This window comes from Doryrhamphus excisus, chromosome 3 (assembly GCF_030265055.1).
Source record: "Doryrhamphus excisus isolate RoL2022-K1 chromosome 3, RoL_Dexc_1.0, whole genome shotgun sequence".
NCBI lineage: Eukaryota > Metazoa > Chordata > Actinopteri > Syngnathiformes > Syngnathidae > Doryrhamphus > Doryrhamphus excisus.
In genome coordinates, this window is record NC_080468.1 from 10,781,988 (window position 1) to 10,799,444 (window position 17,457).

Sequence of the window (17,457 nt, forward strand, 5' to 3'; positions counted from 1 at the left end):
ATATGTAAATAACAAAAGCCAACTATATACACAAATAGAAACATGACAGTGTGGAGGTGGGGCATACACCTGATCAGTGAGGGAGGGTTGGCAGCTCCCTCACAACAGCAGTATGCTAAGTACATACGGTTTATTCGTAGTACTTCTGTAAATACCACTACACCTACGCCATGTGTGCAGTATTTGAAATTCTGGGGTTACAATTCACGATTGACACAAAGATGTAACTGGCACAAGCTTGCATTACTAAAACACAAACAATACACAAAGAACGGGAGAGTGTCGGAGTGGAACCACTACCCCTCCACAGTGGGAGGGGCCAGATGAGGTGGCTTGGGCATCTGATTAGGATGCCTCCCTGGGCATCTCCGACCTGTAGAAGGCCTCGGGGAAGACCCAGGACACATTGGAGAGACTATGTCTCCCAAATGGAAGTCTGGGCCTCCCTGCCCGACCTCTCGGAAAAGCAGCAGATGCATGGATTGTCGTTTGCAGCACATTTGAAAGTTAGCAAACAGTCTACTTATATATATATATATATATCATCCTGATACACATGCAAACATACTGTATTATTTTTCATTCATTCATTCATTTTTTACCGCTTTTTCCTCACGAGGGTCGCTGGAGCCTATCCCAGCTGTCATCGGGCGAGAGGGTACACCCTGGACTAGTGGCCAGCCAATCACAGGGCACATATAGACAAACAACCATTCACACTCACATTCATACCTATGGACAATTTGGAGTGGCCAATTAACCTAGCATGTTTTTGGAATGTGGGAGGAAACCGGAGTACCCGGAGAAAACCCACGCACGCACGGGGGAGAACATGCAAACTCCACACAGAGATGCCCGAGGGTGGAATTGAACCCTGGTCTCCTAGCTGTGAGGTCTGCATGGTAGCCACTAGACCGCCGTGCCGCTCCTGTATTATTTTTGAATGAACAAAACATTTGATAGTGATATTGTACGGGTGTGTCAAAACGTTTTGGAAGGGTAGTATTTCCAGCCTCTCCAACTTATACTGCATAACATCCCCCAGTTGTACCTTTGTGATACTGCTCAACTGTGACAAGCCTTCAAGTGTTAACGTCTCGCGTCTAACACGATAATTGGTAGAAAAGTAGATTTAGCAAAAGCCATTATTCAGTCCACCTCATAATGGGGGTGGAGAGAACAGAAACAAGTCCGTGCTCGGATAATCCACCTTTCCATAAATTGTAGCTTTCATCAAAAATGACATCCTTCTTACCTCAGTGACATTGAAACACTTTGAGGAGTTATTTCTCTTCATACTGCATCAGGCAACCGGGATGGTGATGGAAAATATGAGGAAACACATGAAGGCCACTGTGATTTAGTCCAGCTGTCACATCGTCCAACAACTATTCCTGCACGTCTACGTACTACTCCTCAGCTGTAAAAGTCCGGCGAGCGGCAGCTAAATGTCAGTGTATGTACTTTTCTACTCTTGCTTGTTTGCTAAAAAGCAGCATGCATGCATGACAGCTCTGTTATTAGTGTGCGTCTATCTGACTGGACAATCAAAGGACGTCATGCATCCAGAACTTCTGGTTGAGCCACAATGTACTCCCTAAAGTCATCCATGCAACTTCAACACATTTGTACTAGCTTTAGCTTTAAATGCCTGTAGTTGTATTCTGCATCATAGTGATGTATTGTTTTATTTTCAAAATTAACACAGGGCATAAGAAAATGGCACAAATTTGACTTCAGTTTGTGTTGGTAGAAATTTGTAAAATTCCACGAGTACAGGTACATCTCAAAATTCAGTATTTTATATGTCGCACCTTTCAGAAAGCGAAACCCAGATACAGAAAACCGCTTATTTCCTGAATTCAATAGTGTTTATCACCTTCATCAACCTGACACTGACACTCAAAACTTTCTTTGGCCCCATGGCGGGTTACTTAGTGTAGCGGTTTCTCGATAAAAATGCATGGTCAGTGAGTTACCAATGCTTCAGGTGTTTTGTTTCGGGCACCCCGTTCTATGGAATGATACAGCACAGAGTAAACAGACTAGTTTGTTCAGCGCAATATTGTGTGAAAATTGAAAACCAAATCTTACAAAAACTGATATGGCTACATACTGTAGATTCATTACTCTTTATTTCTTGAAAGGTTGGATGATAATGGCTTTCCGATAATGAAAGCCCAAAATTAGAATATTGTGGTCAATATAGTGGAGTCATGGTGCCACATTCTAATCAGCCGTACTCAAAACACTTGCTTTGAAATGGATCTCCCAGTCTGGGTCAGTAGGGGAAGACCACTGACTTGACATGTGTCCAAGTGTGTCCTTATCAAGCATGTAAGGAAAAGGCTCACCACTACACAGACCGATTCTAAACATTTCTGGCGGCAAATATTGCATTCCTTGTGTCAAGCCCCCCCATGAAACAGAGAACATCAGAAGCATCTTACCTGAACTGAATTCTTGCTCAGTTGTCCAAAGTCTTCTATTCAGATGAAATCGTGGACCCGGAGTCTGTAGAGGCACAGAATCCGTGTTGCTTGAAGTCCAGGCCATGATGATTGAGGTCGCAATGGCATCTGCTGGTGTTGGTCCACTGTTTTTTTTTTTCCCCAAGTCCACAATCATACCAGGAAACTTTAGAGCACTTCATGGTTCCCACTGCTGATAGGTTTTATGGAGATGCTGATTTAATTTTCCAGCAAGACCTTCCAGCTGCCCACACTCTGCCAAAAGGTACCATAAAAGCTGCTTGCATGGCCATGGTGTTACTACACAGGCTCAAGTCCGCCACGCCACATTGATGCAGTAATTCATGCAAAAGGAGGTCCAAACAAGTACTAAAGGCATCGAAATGAACAGACTTTACAGGAGCCCAACATTTCTGATTGACTCAATGTGTAATACGTGTTTCACTTCAGCTTTTTAACCTTATTATATTCGATTTTTTATCAAGTCGGTTTTATCTTTTCAGTGGCTGAAGCTGTGAATGAGTTGTGGCGCCATCTACTGGCAACAGAGGTAAATTACCAGACAATTCCAAGTGAAAATGCCTTTCAAAGCAAACCCAGAGTTTTATTCCTTCATTCATTTTCTACCGCTTTTTCCTCACAAGGGTTGCGGGGCGTGCTGGAGCCTATCCCAGCTGTCTGTATAGACAAACAACCATTCACACTCACATTCATACCTATGGACAATGTGGAGTGGCCAATTAACCTAGCATGTTTTTGGAATGTGGGAGGAAACCGGAGTACCCGGAGAAAACCCACGCATGCACGGGGAAAACTCCACACAGAGATGGCCGAGGGTGGAATTGAACCCTTGTCTCCTAGCCGTGAGGTCTGTGTGCTAACCACTAGACCGCCGTGCCCCCCCCCCCCCCCCCCAGAGTTTTAGTCAAGACATATTTTGCAGTTAATTGTTTTTATATTATCTAAGGTGCAAATGGCCATCAATATGTGGAAAATGATAAATAAAAAGTAAGATTATAACAATGTAATAATATCCAGTGGCCACAACACCTTGAGCTGGACCAGCATTTGGCCATGTACTGTATGCTTCTTTAGTGATGGTGGGATATCTTGTAGTGTCTCTGGTTGCCACCTATGCAGACGTCCGGCTTGACACCCTGCAAAAAGCACAATCAGGAGTTCAAAGGTCAGGTTCTGGTCCGATAAAGGTCTAGAGACAATGTATGACTTTTTACCTTGTACAAGCTACAGGCTAAAGGAAGGAGAGAAGTTGTGGCGTTTCTCTGCAGCTCATCCGTATGCTCCTAGAAATTCATAAAAACTTGTTGCTTGCCTTCAAGAATAATACCCGAAATAAGACTTCAGAGTTGAGTAGGATTCTGATGTTTGGGTACTGTACTGTACTGTACTGTAAGTCATTTTTGTTTTTCTATTAAAATGATTCACCCCGTTGATGGTGACCCAGGGTACAAACTGGTGCGGAGGAACCAGGGCTTGGGTCTTCAAGGCGTTCTGATGCATGAGCTGGTTTCCCTGGGCTCCATTCACACAGCTCATGAGGCGCCGCCAGCTCAACTGGGGGTTGTAGAGTTGAACACACTGACCACGACAACGAAATCAAAGTAAATACAAGTTACAGAAGAAAAAAAAAAAACTGAAAACCGGTAAGTTTTCCTCACGCTCTTTGCAGCAGCGATAACATCGGTGGAGGCCTCCATACAGAAGGTGACGAGGAAGGCATTGTCGCTCATGTTCAGTAAACACGCCTGACAGAACAGAATGGCTTCAGAACTCTCGTCCTACTATGTCAATATTGTGAGAACGACTACACACATGAGAAGATTGGAATAAAGGAATACAAATACAAGGGGGATGACACAGCAGTTCATGTTTAGAGTCATGATAAGTCAGAAGTTCGTGTTTGTGAATGTTACCTGAATCATGTTACCAAGGCACTCCTGTTCTCCATGCTGGCACTTAAATATGTACTTGCCGCCATCAGGTTTCTCCTAATAATCACAAATTTATGTAGATTACTCAGTCATCACATGTTTTCCCCGTATTGCATTTCATTACATTTTTTCTCGATTGTTTCCACACAATTTGTGATGCCTGAGACCCGATGACCACAACATGGAACCAATGCACCAACTCCATGAACCAAGTCTGCTAAACTATAAGCACAATTCCTGCTTTACACTCACACTGCAGATCTACAACACACTTTTTTCAAAACACGACACACAATTCTCTGAGTTTTGGCACAATTTTCATGAAGTAAACTTCTTGTTTTCACAAAGAACACAATGCCACTCAAAAGAGTCAAATGAATATTCCTATTATTCACACTGACTCATCACATGGGTAAACACCTGGCACCCATTTTTACAATTAGCGGTCTAACAATGAGGGAGGCTGGGCAAAGGGTCACAAATCCACAAACACAAAATCCCCTTCTCCAAGCTATGGAAGATGCATGTGGAGACATTCCAGCGGATGCTTTCCATGGCTGGATTGGCCATGCTAGGCCATATTTCCCCCGCTGCTTGGCCAGAGAAAACCTTGCATGGGATGTAGATGAGGTGCTGTGGCCTGACCCGAACAGAAGACGTGATGCAGCATAGTCTTTTGCTTTGTTATTGATTCATTTTTTCTTTATTATTATTTCTTGAACTGAAGCTGTATACATTTAGATGCAGACCACTGTATGTGGAACTTTGTGTTGGTTGTGATGAACACTTTGTAAATTGTTTTTTCTGTAAAAATAAAAATATATATTTCTGTGTAATTTTGTGTTCTGAGTCAAAAAGAAATACCAAAAAAACAATTCTAAAATATTTTGCAAGAAGTGTCACACTGAACACGAAAAGGCCCGAGTCATGATGAATATGATGTAATCCCAGTGTTTTCCACTGAGCACATCAGTGTTCAACTGGTTCATATAAATGTTTCTTCATATCCTGGTTCGTGTGCCTCATTTGGAGACAAAACACCATTTTGAGAAGAATGAAGACTGTTTTGGATGTAAAGTTTCATTTTGCAGGAGAATTGAGGGGTTTTCAGAAATGTGTGAGTGATGTTTGGATTTGTGTGTAGAGTTCTGAGAATATGAGGCATCCTTTCACAAAATGTGTTTAAACAATCGAGAAAAACTGTCACAGAAACACAAAATACATTTTATACTCTTAGATAAAACACATTGCTAAACAAAACTTGTAAATAGTGCTGTCAAAAATATCACAATTTAATGGCGATAACTAATTGAATTAATGATATAAAAATGGTATGTATCAAGCCACCCACTTCTTTTATGACAGTGAACACTAAATTGAGTTTTTAAATGAAATTTGTATTATTATTATTATTATATATTTTTTTTTATTATTTTAAATTTTTATTATTAAGGGAGAAAAGGCATCCAAAGCTACATGGCCCTGTGTGAAAAAGTGATTGCCCCCTAAAGCTAATAACTGGTTGGGCCACCCTTAGCAGCAACAACTGCAATCAAGTATTTGTGATAACTTGCCATCTCTTACATCACTGTGGAGGAATTTTGGCGTATTCATCTTTGCAGAATTGTTGTCATTCAGCCACATTGGAGGCTTTTCCACTATGAAGCGACCTTTTTAAAAGGTCATACCACAGCATCTCAACTCCACTCCAAAGTCTTTATTTTGTCTTTCTTCTTATTATGATTAAGAGAGATAATAACTGCTTGGACCACCCTTAGCAGTAACAACTGCAATCAAGTATTTGTGATAACTTGCAATGAGTCTCTTACATCACTGTGGAGGAATTTTGGCCCACTCATCTTTGCAGAATTGTTGTCATTCAGCCACATTGGAGGGTTTTGAGCCTTTTTAAGGTCATGCCACAGCATCTCAATAGGATTCAGGTCAGGTCAGACTTTGACTAGGCCACTCCAAAGTCTTCATTTGGTTTTACTTCAGCCATTCAGAGGTGGACTTGCTGGTGTGTTTTGGATCATTGTCCTGCTGCAGAACCCAACTTGGTTTCAGTTTGAGGTCACCAACAGAAGGCAAGTCATTCTCCTTCAGGGGCAGCAAAGCAGCCCCAGACCATCACACTACCTCCACCGTATTTTACTGTTGGTATGATGTTGTTTTTCTGAAATGCTGTGTTACTTTCATGCCAGATGTAATGGGACCACAGTATTTTCCCAAAGGTCTTGGGGATCTTCAACGTTTCTGGCAAAATTGAGATGAGCCTTAATGTTCTTTTTGTTCAGCAGTGGTTTACATCTTGGAACTTGCCATTTCTTGCAGACCATTTTTGGCCAGTCTCTTTCTTATGGTGGAGTCATGAACACTGACCTTAACTGACGCAAGTGAGGCCTGCAGTTCTTTGGATGTTCTTGTGGGGTCTTTAGTGACGGCTTGAATGAGTTGTGACTGTGCTCTTGGGGTCACTTTGGTTGGTCAGCCACTCTCTGGAAGGTTCATTGCCGTTGTCATGTTTTCGTCATTTGCAGATAATAGCTTTCACTGTGGTTTGCTGGAGTCCCAAAGCTTTGGAAATGGCTTTATAACATTTTCTGTACATGTATTTTCTATATTCTTTCTATATTTCTATATTTATTTTATGTATTTTCTATATTTCTCTCATAACATATAGCAGACTGACAGAGCTCAGTTACTTTCTTTCTCATTTGTTCCTGAATTTCTTTGGAAGTCAGCTCGATGTCTATCTTTAGGTCTACTTCACCATGTGGTGGGTGATTTCTTGATTGCGATTGAGAACAGGTGTGACAGTAATCAGGCCTGGGTTTGGCTGGAGAACTTGAACTCTATGATAAACTGCAGTTGTTTTAACAGCATGGGGCAATTCCTTTTTCACACAGGGCCACGTCGGTTTGGATTTTTTTTCCTCCCTTAATAAAATGTTTCATCTAATTTTATCTATGAAATGCAGTTAGTGTTCAGTTGTGTTGCTATTGACTCATTTAAATTAGTTTGATGATCTGAAACAATCAATGTGACAAACATGCAATAAGATAAGACATCACTTTTTCACACCATGGTATAGGTGGAATTGAATTGAGAATACAGAAATTGCAGAGCATTAAATTTGCATAGCGGACTCATAATTTTTTCATTGTCTAATCAAACAAATGAAAACAATTACCAACTTAGAAGTGCGCATTGTGGGAACGCATGTCAAGCAATATGGCCAAGAAGACCAGGCATGCGTAATAATCATCAACTACATCAACATCCAACAACACTAGAGTGTACTGTACACCATCGTTTTGTATTACCTGAGCATTCCCAAAGGGGACAAGATTGACAGATAGGATATCCTGCAGCAACACCCATGTGGGGTAGAGCACCTGTGTGATATAAAATATGCAGTCGGGACACAGGCTCTCATAGTAAACATCCAACTGGACAGGTTCCGCTGTCTGACGCAACCTGGTTGAGTTGGCGTGGAGGCACTGTTCCAAAACCTGCAAAAAACACACGAGTGTACTTTATGGTGTGTTCGTCTGCATCGTGTGGCTGTGACACGGCATGACACGGAATGAGTGGGGATAGTGAGGTAGGTTTGGTACCGTACCCTAACTATCGTGCTAGGTGAAATCACTGCCATAAAAAGTCAGCTGATGTTGCACAGAAGATCAGTCATGTCAACGTGATCCTGTCTGTCATTCACCATCTGACTGGAACTGAAAGTGTGCCAGTCACATGTTGGTTCTACTTCCCTGAACTCTGACTAAAATAATTTACACTCACCGAACCCGAGATCCATTACACATATTACATTCATTCATTCATTTATTCATTTTCTACCGAAAATTTCTAACGAGGGTCGTGGGGGTGCTGGAGCCTATCCCCGCTGTCTTTGGGCGAGAGACAGGGTACACCCTGGACTGGTCGCCAGCCAATCGCAGGGCACATATAGACAAACAACCATTCCCACTCACATTCATACCTATGGACAATTTGGAGTGGCCAATTAACCTAGCATGTTTTTGGAATGTGGGAGGAAACCGGAGTACCTGGAGAAAACCCACGCATGCACGGGGAGAACATGCAAACTCCACACAGAGATGGCCGAGGGTGGAATTGAACCCTGATCTCCGCCATGCCGCCAACACATATTACAGTCTTCTCTTATTTAGTCAATTTCTGATAATAAATTGAATATTTTCATAGTTGGAGCATTACATTACACTCGTATTTTTCTTTGTTTACAACACCTTCCTCAACTGTAAGGTGCAGGCAAGTACAGAATCACTGTAGAGGACACAAGAGACGGCTTTAAACGTAGCACACTGCCCAGCTAACTAGTTAGCCTAGAATGTATTCATGGTAAAATTAAGACTTTTAAAAAAATTACCACTTCCACACTTAATTTGATGTGATGTCAGAGATGCCATGGCTGACTCCATGCAGTGTGAAGGCAATGTAATCTGTCATGTCTCATCAGTGTAAAATTACTGACACCTGGTGACCAGAGTACTACATATAACTTGTCATTCAATCACATTGAAATCTTGCTGATCGAATGTATTGAAATAAACAACTTTCAGGTTGGCTAAAAGTAATTTGTTGTATTTTAATGTTTCTCTATTGTGAAAAAAAACTTTGAAATTACGTTTTTTTTCCCTATTCACTTTTTAAAAAGCTATAAAAAAAAACTCTTAATGATCCTCACCCCGCACTGGACTGCCAAATCTGGAGACGAGCACCACTGTGAAGGAGGGTGGGAGCATGAAGACGACACTGTGGACATCAAGCTACTGCTAAAGGTCAACGTAAGCAGCAGAGCCACCTTCATCTTTGAAACTAGTCTGCACTTATTCAAGTATACAGCCACACAACACCGGCAAACACCCGCACACGCAGTCGTGACAACTTTAAAATAGAGCCCAAAGACCATTTCCTTGTTTATGTAGCAGGCCTTCTTTGATTGGCTCTCGGTGAGATGACGTAAAATGCGTCACTTGTCGCCAAGGTTTTAAAAAATATATAAAAATGGCGTCGCCGTACGGTACATACAGCGGAGCGTGTTAACAGTGTGGCACATATTTGCTCAGTTTGGTCTTTAAACATAAGTTTGTTTATAATGTTTGTGATAGTGCCCCTCCCTTGAGGTGCCTTTTATGTGACTGCAGCGGTCCCCAACCTTTTAATATAGCGATGTAATTTATCTTATTTATTATGCACTGTGTAAAACTACAACAGGCAACCTTACATTTGTTTTTCAAAGAGAAGATTATAAAACGTGGCTGCTGTTTGAAGTGTGGGGAAACCTGAGGTTGAGCTGCATACCCACATAGCATCTGCATTTGAGACCAAATATGAGGTGAAAGAAAAACGGTATAAATGCAGTTTACTGGTCTATTTGTGCAGGTGGAAGAACTTGGTGCGTTTAAGGACCATCGAACAAAGTGGGACGGGTTTTTAAAACTATATGCATGTACAAAAATTAGATGTAGTTATGTGTTATTATTATTGCCAGCTTAGCAAATAATATAAACGCCCCCTGCTGGACATTTAAATAAAACCAGACAACAAAACAGCCCATTTTTATATACCATATATTTTATTGTCTTTTAAAATCATTTGCATCTGGCTAGAGAGAACCGTACAGATGAAAGAGTACCTTTGTGAATTGAACTGTGAAGCAAGTTTTACACAAAATAAGAAATTAGAAAAATGACCAACAGGACGGAGGAAAGGGGAACACCCGAGGACAAAACATTTTTTGTGTATATGTGGTGAGACAAAAACAACCAATAGGCTGATACTGGCTGGATCAACAGTGCTCCCTCTGAAATGGGTGTGGGGTAGCTTTGTCGTTCATGTCATTTTATTATGATTCCTGATGATGCAGCTGAGCCTTCTGATACAGTTAGATGCTATTCTGGATGACGAACACTCAATTTAGAGACAAACAACTGAAAAAAGGCCCAAAAAACTTAATTGCTGCAAATGCTGACATGTTACTCCATGAGATTGCTGACAATCAGAATGAAACCACCTCACAATAGAAGAAATATGCAACATACAAGGCTCAGTTTGGGACAAACAAATGTAAAAGAGGGAGCACTGCTCTGATAATACAAATAAAAACAGAGGAACAGTAACAGAAGAAGAGGGGAAAGTCTTTTTCAAGTTTAAAATGACAGGAAATAAACAATTGCAACTCAATCACAGCCACTTTGAGAGATAGACTGAGTGTCAAATGGGTATTTACTGTTTGGTTAATTACATATTGTAAACATTTGTATTTTTTTCTGTACGGAGAAAAAAAAATCAAGCTAGCTTATTTTTTTCTGTATAGGCTCTGTAAAGTTATCATTTAACAAACAAAAACACTTGGACAAACAATTCTAATCAGCTTTTTTAAAAAGCTAAATAAAAAAATAACAAAAAAAAACATACTCAGGCACCATGAAAGAACACTTTCTAATGCCATCATTGTTGCATTTGCAAAGATCTGCATAAAGGAGTGACTGGGATCTGTACCTTTTATCCATTTTTTTTCTTTGTATCCACAAGTGTTTGTTTTGTGGTGCACCTTTAACACTGTGTCTACTCCCCAAAACAACAATCTTTCAAATGACAATGACAGATTCTCACGTTGAAGAAGAAATAAAGCAAATCTCTCTAGTATGTAATAAATGCAAAGCAGCCAAGACTGCATCCAACATAAAGCCTTGGCTCTGTAAATATTAACACATGTACATGAGCTTGCTTCATCACAATATTATCAAGTTTAACATATTCTATTGATGATAACCACAAAGTATGTCCAAGCTTAATGATTAGTGAAATTGCGTGCGTTTATGAACTGTTTCGCCCTGATTTCAAAGCCGCCTGAAGATATCCCCCCCGCCCCCCCGACACTTCCTTTCTGATTTGTTTCAAGCACAATCCAAATGATAATTACATCATTCAAAAATATAGATATAAGTATATATTTCAAAATAGTTATTCTGTATTACGTCTCTCTGGTTTATTTGCCAAACTTTTACAGACACCAAATTGCATGTTCCTCGTAGTCAGTGAAAGATATGCTTGGTGCATGAGGCCTTTTTTCAAGAAAGATCATTTACAGTGTACCAAAGCTGATGAAAAAATATTTCATTCTTTGAATGATCATTTGCTGTGTAGAAAAAAACGCTTTTCAAGATACACCCGGTCACAAATGCATATGTAAATACATACACGAGCAGGAAGGAAGCTAAGTGCGAATGAGACCTGACCATATGCCCGCGTCTTGCCTGTCTGCTACTAACGTTAATAACATTTTGCATTGCCTCGGGCCTTTACACATCTGTCACAAATATGGCAGCTGAAGGCGACTACAGAAAAGCTGACAAACAAAACAAAGAAAGCAGATCCAAAGTCACCTGATCATCCCTGAAACAAGTTGCAATAAACTGACACTCTTTTTCCAGACATGTTTTTTTTTCTCCTGATCCACCCAATAACAACCATTCGCATCTACAGGTGCATCTCAACAAATTACAATATCTTTGAAGTCTTTTATTTCAGTACCACGGTACCTCGGTTTTCAATCGTATTAGCTTAATTGGCGACTCTATGTATGGTATGAATGTGACCGCGATTGTAATGATTGTTTGTCTATACGTGCCCTGCCATTGGATAGCGACCAGTCCAAAGACAACTGGGATAGGCTCCAGCATATCAGCCAACCTAGTGAGGATAAGCGGCATAGAAAATAGATGGATGGCTGGTCTCACTTATGACTCAGTCTCTGTAAATGGATAGTTCTTTTTTAGAGTTGGGACACTACAGACAGATTCCGTACAGGAAATCCTTCAATAATTATACAATCGTGGAAAAAATTATTAGGACCCCCCCCCCTTGTTTCTTCAGGTTAGTGATCCGTTTTATTACTTGCTACAACTTTGTACTTTAGTTTGGACCGATATAATGATGCTAACAAAAATAGTTTACATGAATAGCTATAGCTAAAAATAATTAAACTCCTATCGCTGTTATCATCATCATCATATTAGTCCAAAGGTACCTTTAGTTGCGTTAATATTTCTGGGACTAGAACGCATTCATTGGATTGACATGATTTCTTTGATGCGTTTTCAGTTTGGGTATTCATCTGACCTTTTGGAATGGATTCATGTTGACTGAGTTTCCACTGTATTGTCAGCTACTGGTTCACACTATACAGCAAACAAAATTGCGAAAACATGAATTGGTCTCTTCGTCTGAATTCCACTCGTGACATCAAATACCTTTTGCATAATGTTCTAATTTACTGAGATTCACCTGTATTGCATGAAGCAATCCTGATCCTCATGAAGGATTGTAAAGAAATTGTAGTCTATTCGACTAGCGTGTGGATCAAAGTGCATGAGAAGCTAGCTGGGAAAGTATTACATTAGCTAATATTGTGATGCTTGTGTCTGCAGAAGAACAGCAGCATAAACTGTACATTGAATACTGTGAGCTTCAAACTAATCAACTGTAGGAAACTGAGCTTCACCGCACTGTACGGCTTTTTAGGGTTCTACTTATTTGTGTGTGGGACAGACAAAAAAGTGCAGTCAAGTGTTGGTCCAACAAACTGGATGACAGATGTCAGCAATGGCAGGTGACGTCGTCGTTCACATGGAACCAACGTGTCATAAATGCTGCATGCGTTAACTGGAGAGCTTATCTCGTCGTGTGTCGCAAACAACTACACTGGGCCTTGGCGGTTCACATTGTAGTCTGAGTGTTAAATCTGGACCAAATCCAAATGAAAAAAAGCGAGCTTGCGTGCAAAGAGGGGGCGCACCAAGTTACTGTGCAGCCCCCGATTGAGAAAGTAACAATTCACATGTAACAACAAAGAGGCACAACTAAACCTAAAACATGCTGATTTACTCACATAAACACACACACACACACACACACACAGACACACACACACGCTGGTTCTTGCTGAGAAAAGGTGAACGCATGATGGGCGCAGCATGTGGCAGCGATGGCACCGACTCTCCGGCAACAACAAACAAAGAGGAGAGGATGCGCTCATCATCGACGAAAGGCACTTTTTTTTTTATCTCTTCCAACCTTTTTTTTTTTGTTTTATTTTGTTTTGAAAGCCCTCTGAGCAGAAGCGCTGACCTCACCTCTCGTTCAACCAAAAGACATGTGCAAAGTACAGTACGACTGAATAAGCCTGGCTAAGAGATGGCTGAAATCAACATTGGGGAAAGTTGGCCCAGTCCAACTAAACTAAAAAGGTAGCAGGACTTTGTAAAGAATTAGGATGCTCAGCTATTTGCCTGATAGCTGAAGCTGGTGTTGTTTACATTGACTTCGGGAGTCAAAAATAAATCAAGTCATCACACTCCTTACATCTGTCAAGACATCATACACTAATTGACTTACGTCCCCTCAGCACTCTACAAAAATATACTTTTTTTTGGCAACTGAGATTTATAGTTGACATACAAGCAAACTTTGTGCTTTGAGAGTGAAACCTGAATTGAAACGAATATAGGAGAAGAGGTGAAAGAGAAGCAGTTCTTCTCCTCGGACTATTCTGGTGTGCATAGTACAATCACGCATATCATGCTTCACTGTGTACGCACAACAAGTCAGAAACCAAACAGGAAGAACCAACCATTAAAAAAAAAAAAGTTTTCTTGCTACATGAAAGATCCTTCATTTGGCTCACAGTCGCTGGATGCAGGAAACGGAATCTAAGCTACAATCATAAAAGAAAAAAAAAAACTCACATACACCAACTGCACGTATGGCTAAAATATACTGTTATATTACTGCTTCTCTTTTCTCTGTACATTAAATGTTCTACAGCTCTGTGAGTCAAACTTGTGATAAAAACCAACAGTCAAGCGCAAGAAGGGGAAGTATTGTGAGTATATACTATTTAACAAAAAAAAAAACATCTGCAAGGATCTCAGAAACTGTGTATCTAACAAGAGACAAAGCAAATACAGTACCGTAGATACAATAATCACATAGAGCGATGCTCTGCAGGTTCCTTTAGCGTATAGGAAGCAGACACATACAAGGAGCACTAACAGTTAAGTCAATGGCTACACGTGCTACAGTCTAAAAGGAGGAGACAAAAAAAAAAGAAGCTGGATGCAGGAACCTTGAGAAATTTCAGTCAGAAGGAAACCTGAATAGCGAAGAACTGCATGAATCAATATCCATCTGTGATTGAAAACTATTTCACCGTATACCAAATACGTACCATGCATTTTTAGACTCTAATACCTCGTCAGTTCAAACAGAGGCTTGCTGAGCCAAAGCAGGTGGAAATAAAACAAAAAAAGTATATTTTTTAAAGCTGTAACTTTGTCTATTGTGACAGCCTCCTCCTCTCCCAACACTCTCTACTAGCGACACAGGCTTGTGGTCATTGAAAGCTATTACTACGGTACTTACACAAGCGTCAAATTCAATTAGTCTTTTCTACCCCCCTGCCCCCCAACAAATATCCACTCCACAAAATGTACCCAAGCCTTCCCCTTTCCCCAGGCTCCAGTGACAACACCACCCTGGTCCAACGGGTTCTCAGCCGTCTTAAGGTGTGAAGCAAGCAGCCTGGTTTAGCCAAGCCAGTCCTTTTCATAGGATGACAGCTCAGGCTTTTGTCTACGGAGAGTTTGCAGGCAGTCTGGGGATAACAGTTTGGGCCTTTGTCTATAAACAGTTATGAGTTTAAGGCAAAAAAAAAAAAAAGTGCCCCCTGTAAATTGTCCCATCATTCCACCATATGTCCCTCCGCCTTCTTCCGGATGTCTAAAAATATTATTAATGTGTGCTTATCCTTGAACACATGTTCTTCTTCGGAATCCAGACGTGTTATTGTAAATTTGTCACACCGGGTTTGTGTAACTGACACTGTGGCAAACCGAACTCACTGTGTCATGCTAACTGTATGTACATTGCTGAGTTACAAAGTTGATGTGCTTACTGTGAAGCCATGCTGCTGGCAAGAAGTGCTCTTTAGCTGCACTGGGGTCAGATGGAAAATATACCCCCCCCCACCCCGCCCCCCAACCCCCGCCTCAAGCTAGAGAGTCATGCTTGTTAAGTTGATTTGACTCGCCACTTAAAAACATGAACGGCCCCCCTTCTTTCGCGCCCAATGCATTTGAGTGAAAATTGCCCCACCCTGGTTGTCTGCCTTGACTGCTGGTGGTGAATTCATCTGGGGTGCTGGTTCTGGTTTTGAGAGCGGGCCAGGACTGGGTATGCGAGATTTACATTCAGCTGCTCGTTGTGTTGGATCAAGGAGACATTTTTGTAGTGAAGCACGAGATCTTTCAGGGACGAGTAGAGATTGTATGGCTCTGCAAATCCGTAACCTGTGGTCGTCTTGTTGATGACACAGTGTTTGGCGTCGCCATCCACACTGGAAAAAAGAAAATAATTATTGAATTATTATTATTATTATTGTCCTACCAGAAAAACAAGGTCGGGTTATATCTAGCAGTAGTACATCAGTACAAAGCATGACATCCCTCCAACAAATGTTGTTAGCCTTCAGCCTAACTCAGCTCAATGAGTAGCTAAAGCAGGTGTGTCCAAAGGGCGGCCCGGCGACCATTTGCGGCACCAGCTGTTTTTTTATTGGTCTGTGGCACATTGTAAAAACTATAATGAAAAAAAAACAGCGACAATGGAAAATAATGTCAAAATATTAACAGAAAAAAGTTGTAATGAGCAAAAGTTGTAATTTTAAGAGAATAACATGGGAATATTATGAGATAAAAATAAAATTATTTTAGCAACATAAAGTTGAAATATTAATAAAACCTTTTTAAGGTGTAATATGAGAAACAAAACAAAACAAAATTGTAATTTCTGCAAGCCTGGTCTGTTTTCAAGGCTGCCATTTGCCATCGATTGTGTTCATAATTGTAATGGACAGAGCTTCATGGCAAAAACAAGGCTTCAAGTGGGTCTACTTTTTTGGCCTTAGGATCTTGTCCTGATGACCTCATCAGACCGTGACCTTCAGAGTTTACTGGGACGGTTGGCAACAGTGTGTGAGGCTTCTGGGATGAGACTCCAAATCCGAGCTGAAAAAGGGAACCGGGTTGGGAGTGAGGTCTTGGTCCAGGTAGAGGGGTTCAAGTACTGTATCTTGGGGTTCACGAATGAGGGAAGATTGGAGTGCGAGGTCCACAGGCAAATCGGCGCAGTGTCTGCAGTAATGCGGTCGCTGTGCCGGACCATCGTGGTGAAGAGAGAGCTGAGTTGGAAGGCAAAGCTCTCAATTTACCGGTTGATCTATGTTCCCATCCTGGCCTATGGTCTTGAACTTTGGGTCGTGACAGAAAGAACAGATATAGATACAAGTGGCTGACATTAATTCACGCCATAGAGTAAAAACTGTAAAGCAGGGGTCTCGCAGGACATTAGTTTGAGGCCCCCGCCTTGATATGAAAGTTTAATGTAAGTGCGGCCCGCGCAAGTTTGATATGGATGCTGTATGGTATCATGTACCCAGAAAAAATTATTACGTTTGATTAATGTTCATGTTAAAGGTTAAATAACTGTTAATAGTTATCCTCCCTATCCGTGTGGAAGTGGTAAGTTTTTGGCTATTTAAGTTTAAAGGAAATAACTTGAAGGCTACCGTTTAGGTCGCTAGCTCTCTAGTTTGCGAGTTAGCATGTGTCTCAAGACCCTGCAGTTGCGCAATATGTTAAATAATAATAATAAAAAGAGTATAAATGTGACTATAGTCGTGTTTTGTCATGTCTACAGGGCTCTAATAATGCTTTGTTAATTATAATCTGGAAAAAATTATTTGTCTACCCACCAACTATATGTGGTTTCTTAAGTTTTTATTATTTGCCGTTTTATTATTATTATTATATTTATTTATTACTGATTGATTTTTTTATTCTTGATTTGTTTATTTATTTTTCATTTTATTTTGTGCAGAAAAATAAAAAGTAAGATATTTGAGAACAGTGGAATGTTTTATCAGCGCTTTT

At 40.7% G+C, this 17,457-nt stretch overlaps 3 protein-coding genes across 8 annotated transcripts in view; all 3 read right to left on the reverse strand.

Moving 5' to 3' along the window:
• LOC131125283 (cAMP-specific 3',5'-cyclic phosphodiesterase 4D-like) overlaps nucleotides 1–3,284 on the reverse strand; it is a 62,392-nt gene extending 59,108 nt beyond the window's left edge. Inside the window, exon 1 of one of the 2 annotated variants that reach the window (XM_058066684.1) lies at nucleotides 2,451–3,284. Coding sequence is in view for 1 of the 2 variants with exons in the window: in XM_058066680.1 (XP_057922663.1) it covers nucleotides 1,256–1,297 (42 nt within the window). In the remaining variant the exon portion in view is untranslated. Of the gene's footprint in view, nucleotides 1–1,255; nucleotides 1,425–2,450 lie in introns of those variants that run through there. The other variant, XM_058066680.1, reaches the window with a different exon arrangement.
• A 117-nt stretch (nucleotides 3,285–3,401) lies between these two features.
• On the reverse strand, nucleotides 3,402–9,387 carry LOC131125284 (gamma-interferon-inducible lysosomal thiol reductase-like). The gene is made up of 7 exons (XM_058066688.1): nucleotides 9,150–9,387; nucleotides 7,750–7,938; nucleotides 4,406–4,480; nucleotides 4,151–4,237; nucleotides 3,918–4,070; nucleotides 3,707–3,775; nucleotides 3,402–3,628 (listed from the first exon to the last, which is right to left on the reverse strand). Exons 1-7 carry the CDS (start codon nucleotides 9,372–9,374, stop codon nucleotides 3,563–3,565), a joined length of 864 nt encoding a protein of 287 aa, XP_057922671.1. The 5' UTR covers nucleotides 9,375–9,387; the 3' UTR covers nucleotides 3,402–3,562.
• A 525-nt stretch (nucleotides 9,388–9,912) lies between these two features.
• The window catches only part of LOC131125484 (phosphatidylinositol 3-kinase regulatory subunit gamma-like), a 39,941-nt gene continuing 32,396 nt past the window's right edge, over nucleotides 9,913–17,457 (reverse strand). For 4 of the 5 annotated variants that reach the window (XM_058067088.1, XM_058067089.1, XM_058067090.1 and 1 more), the window contains one exon: nucleotides 9,913–15,863. In XM_058067088.1, coding sequence (XP_057923071.1) covers nucleotides 15,656–15,863 — 208 coding nt within the window. In that variant the 3' untranslated portion in view covers nucleotides 9,913–15,655. The remainder of the gene's footprint in view (nucleotides 15,864–17,457) is intronic. The other variant, XM_058067091.1, reaches the window with a different exon arrangement.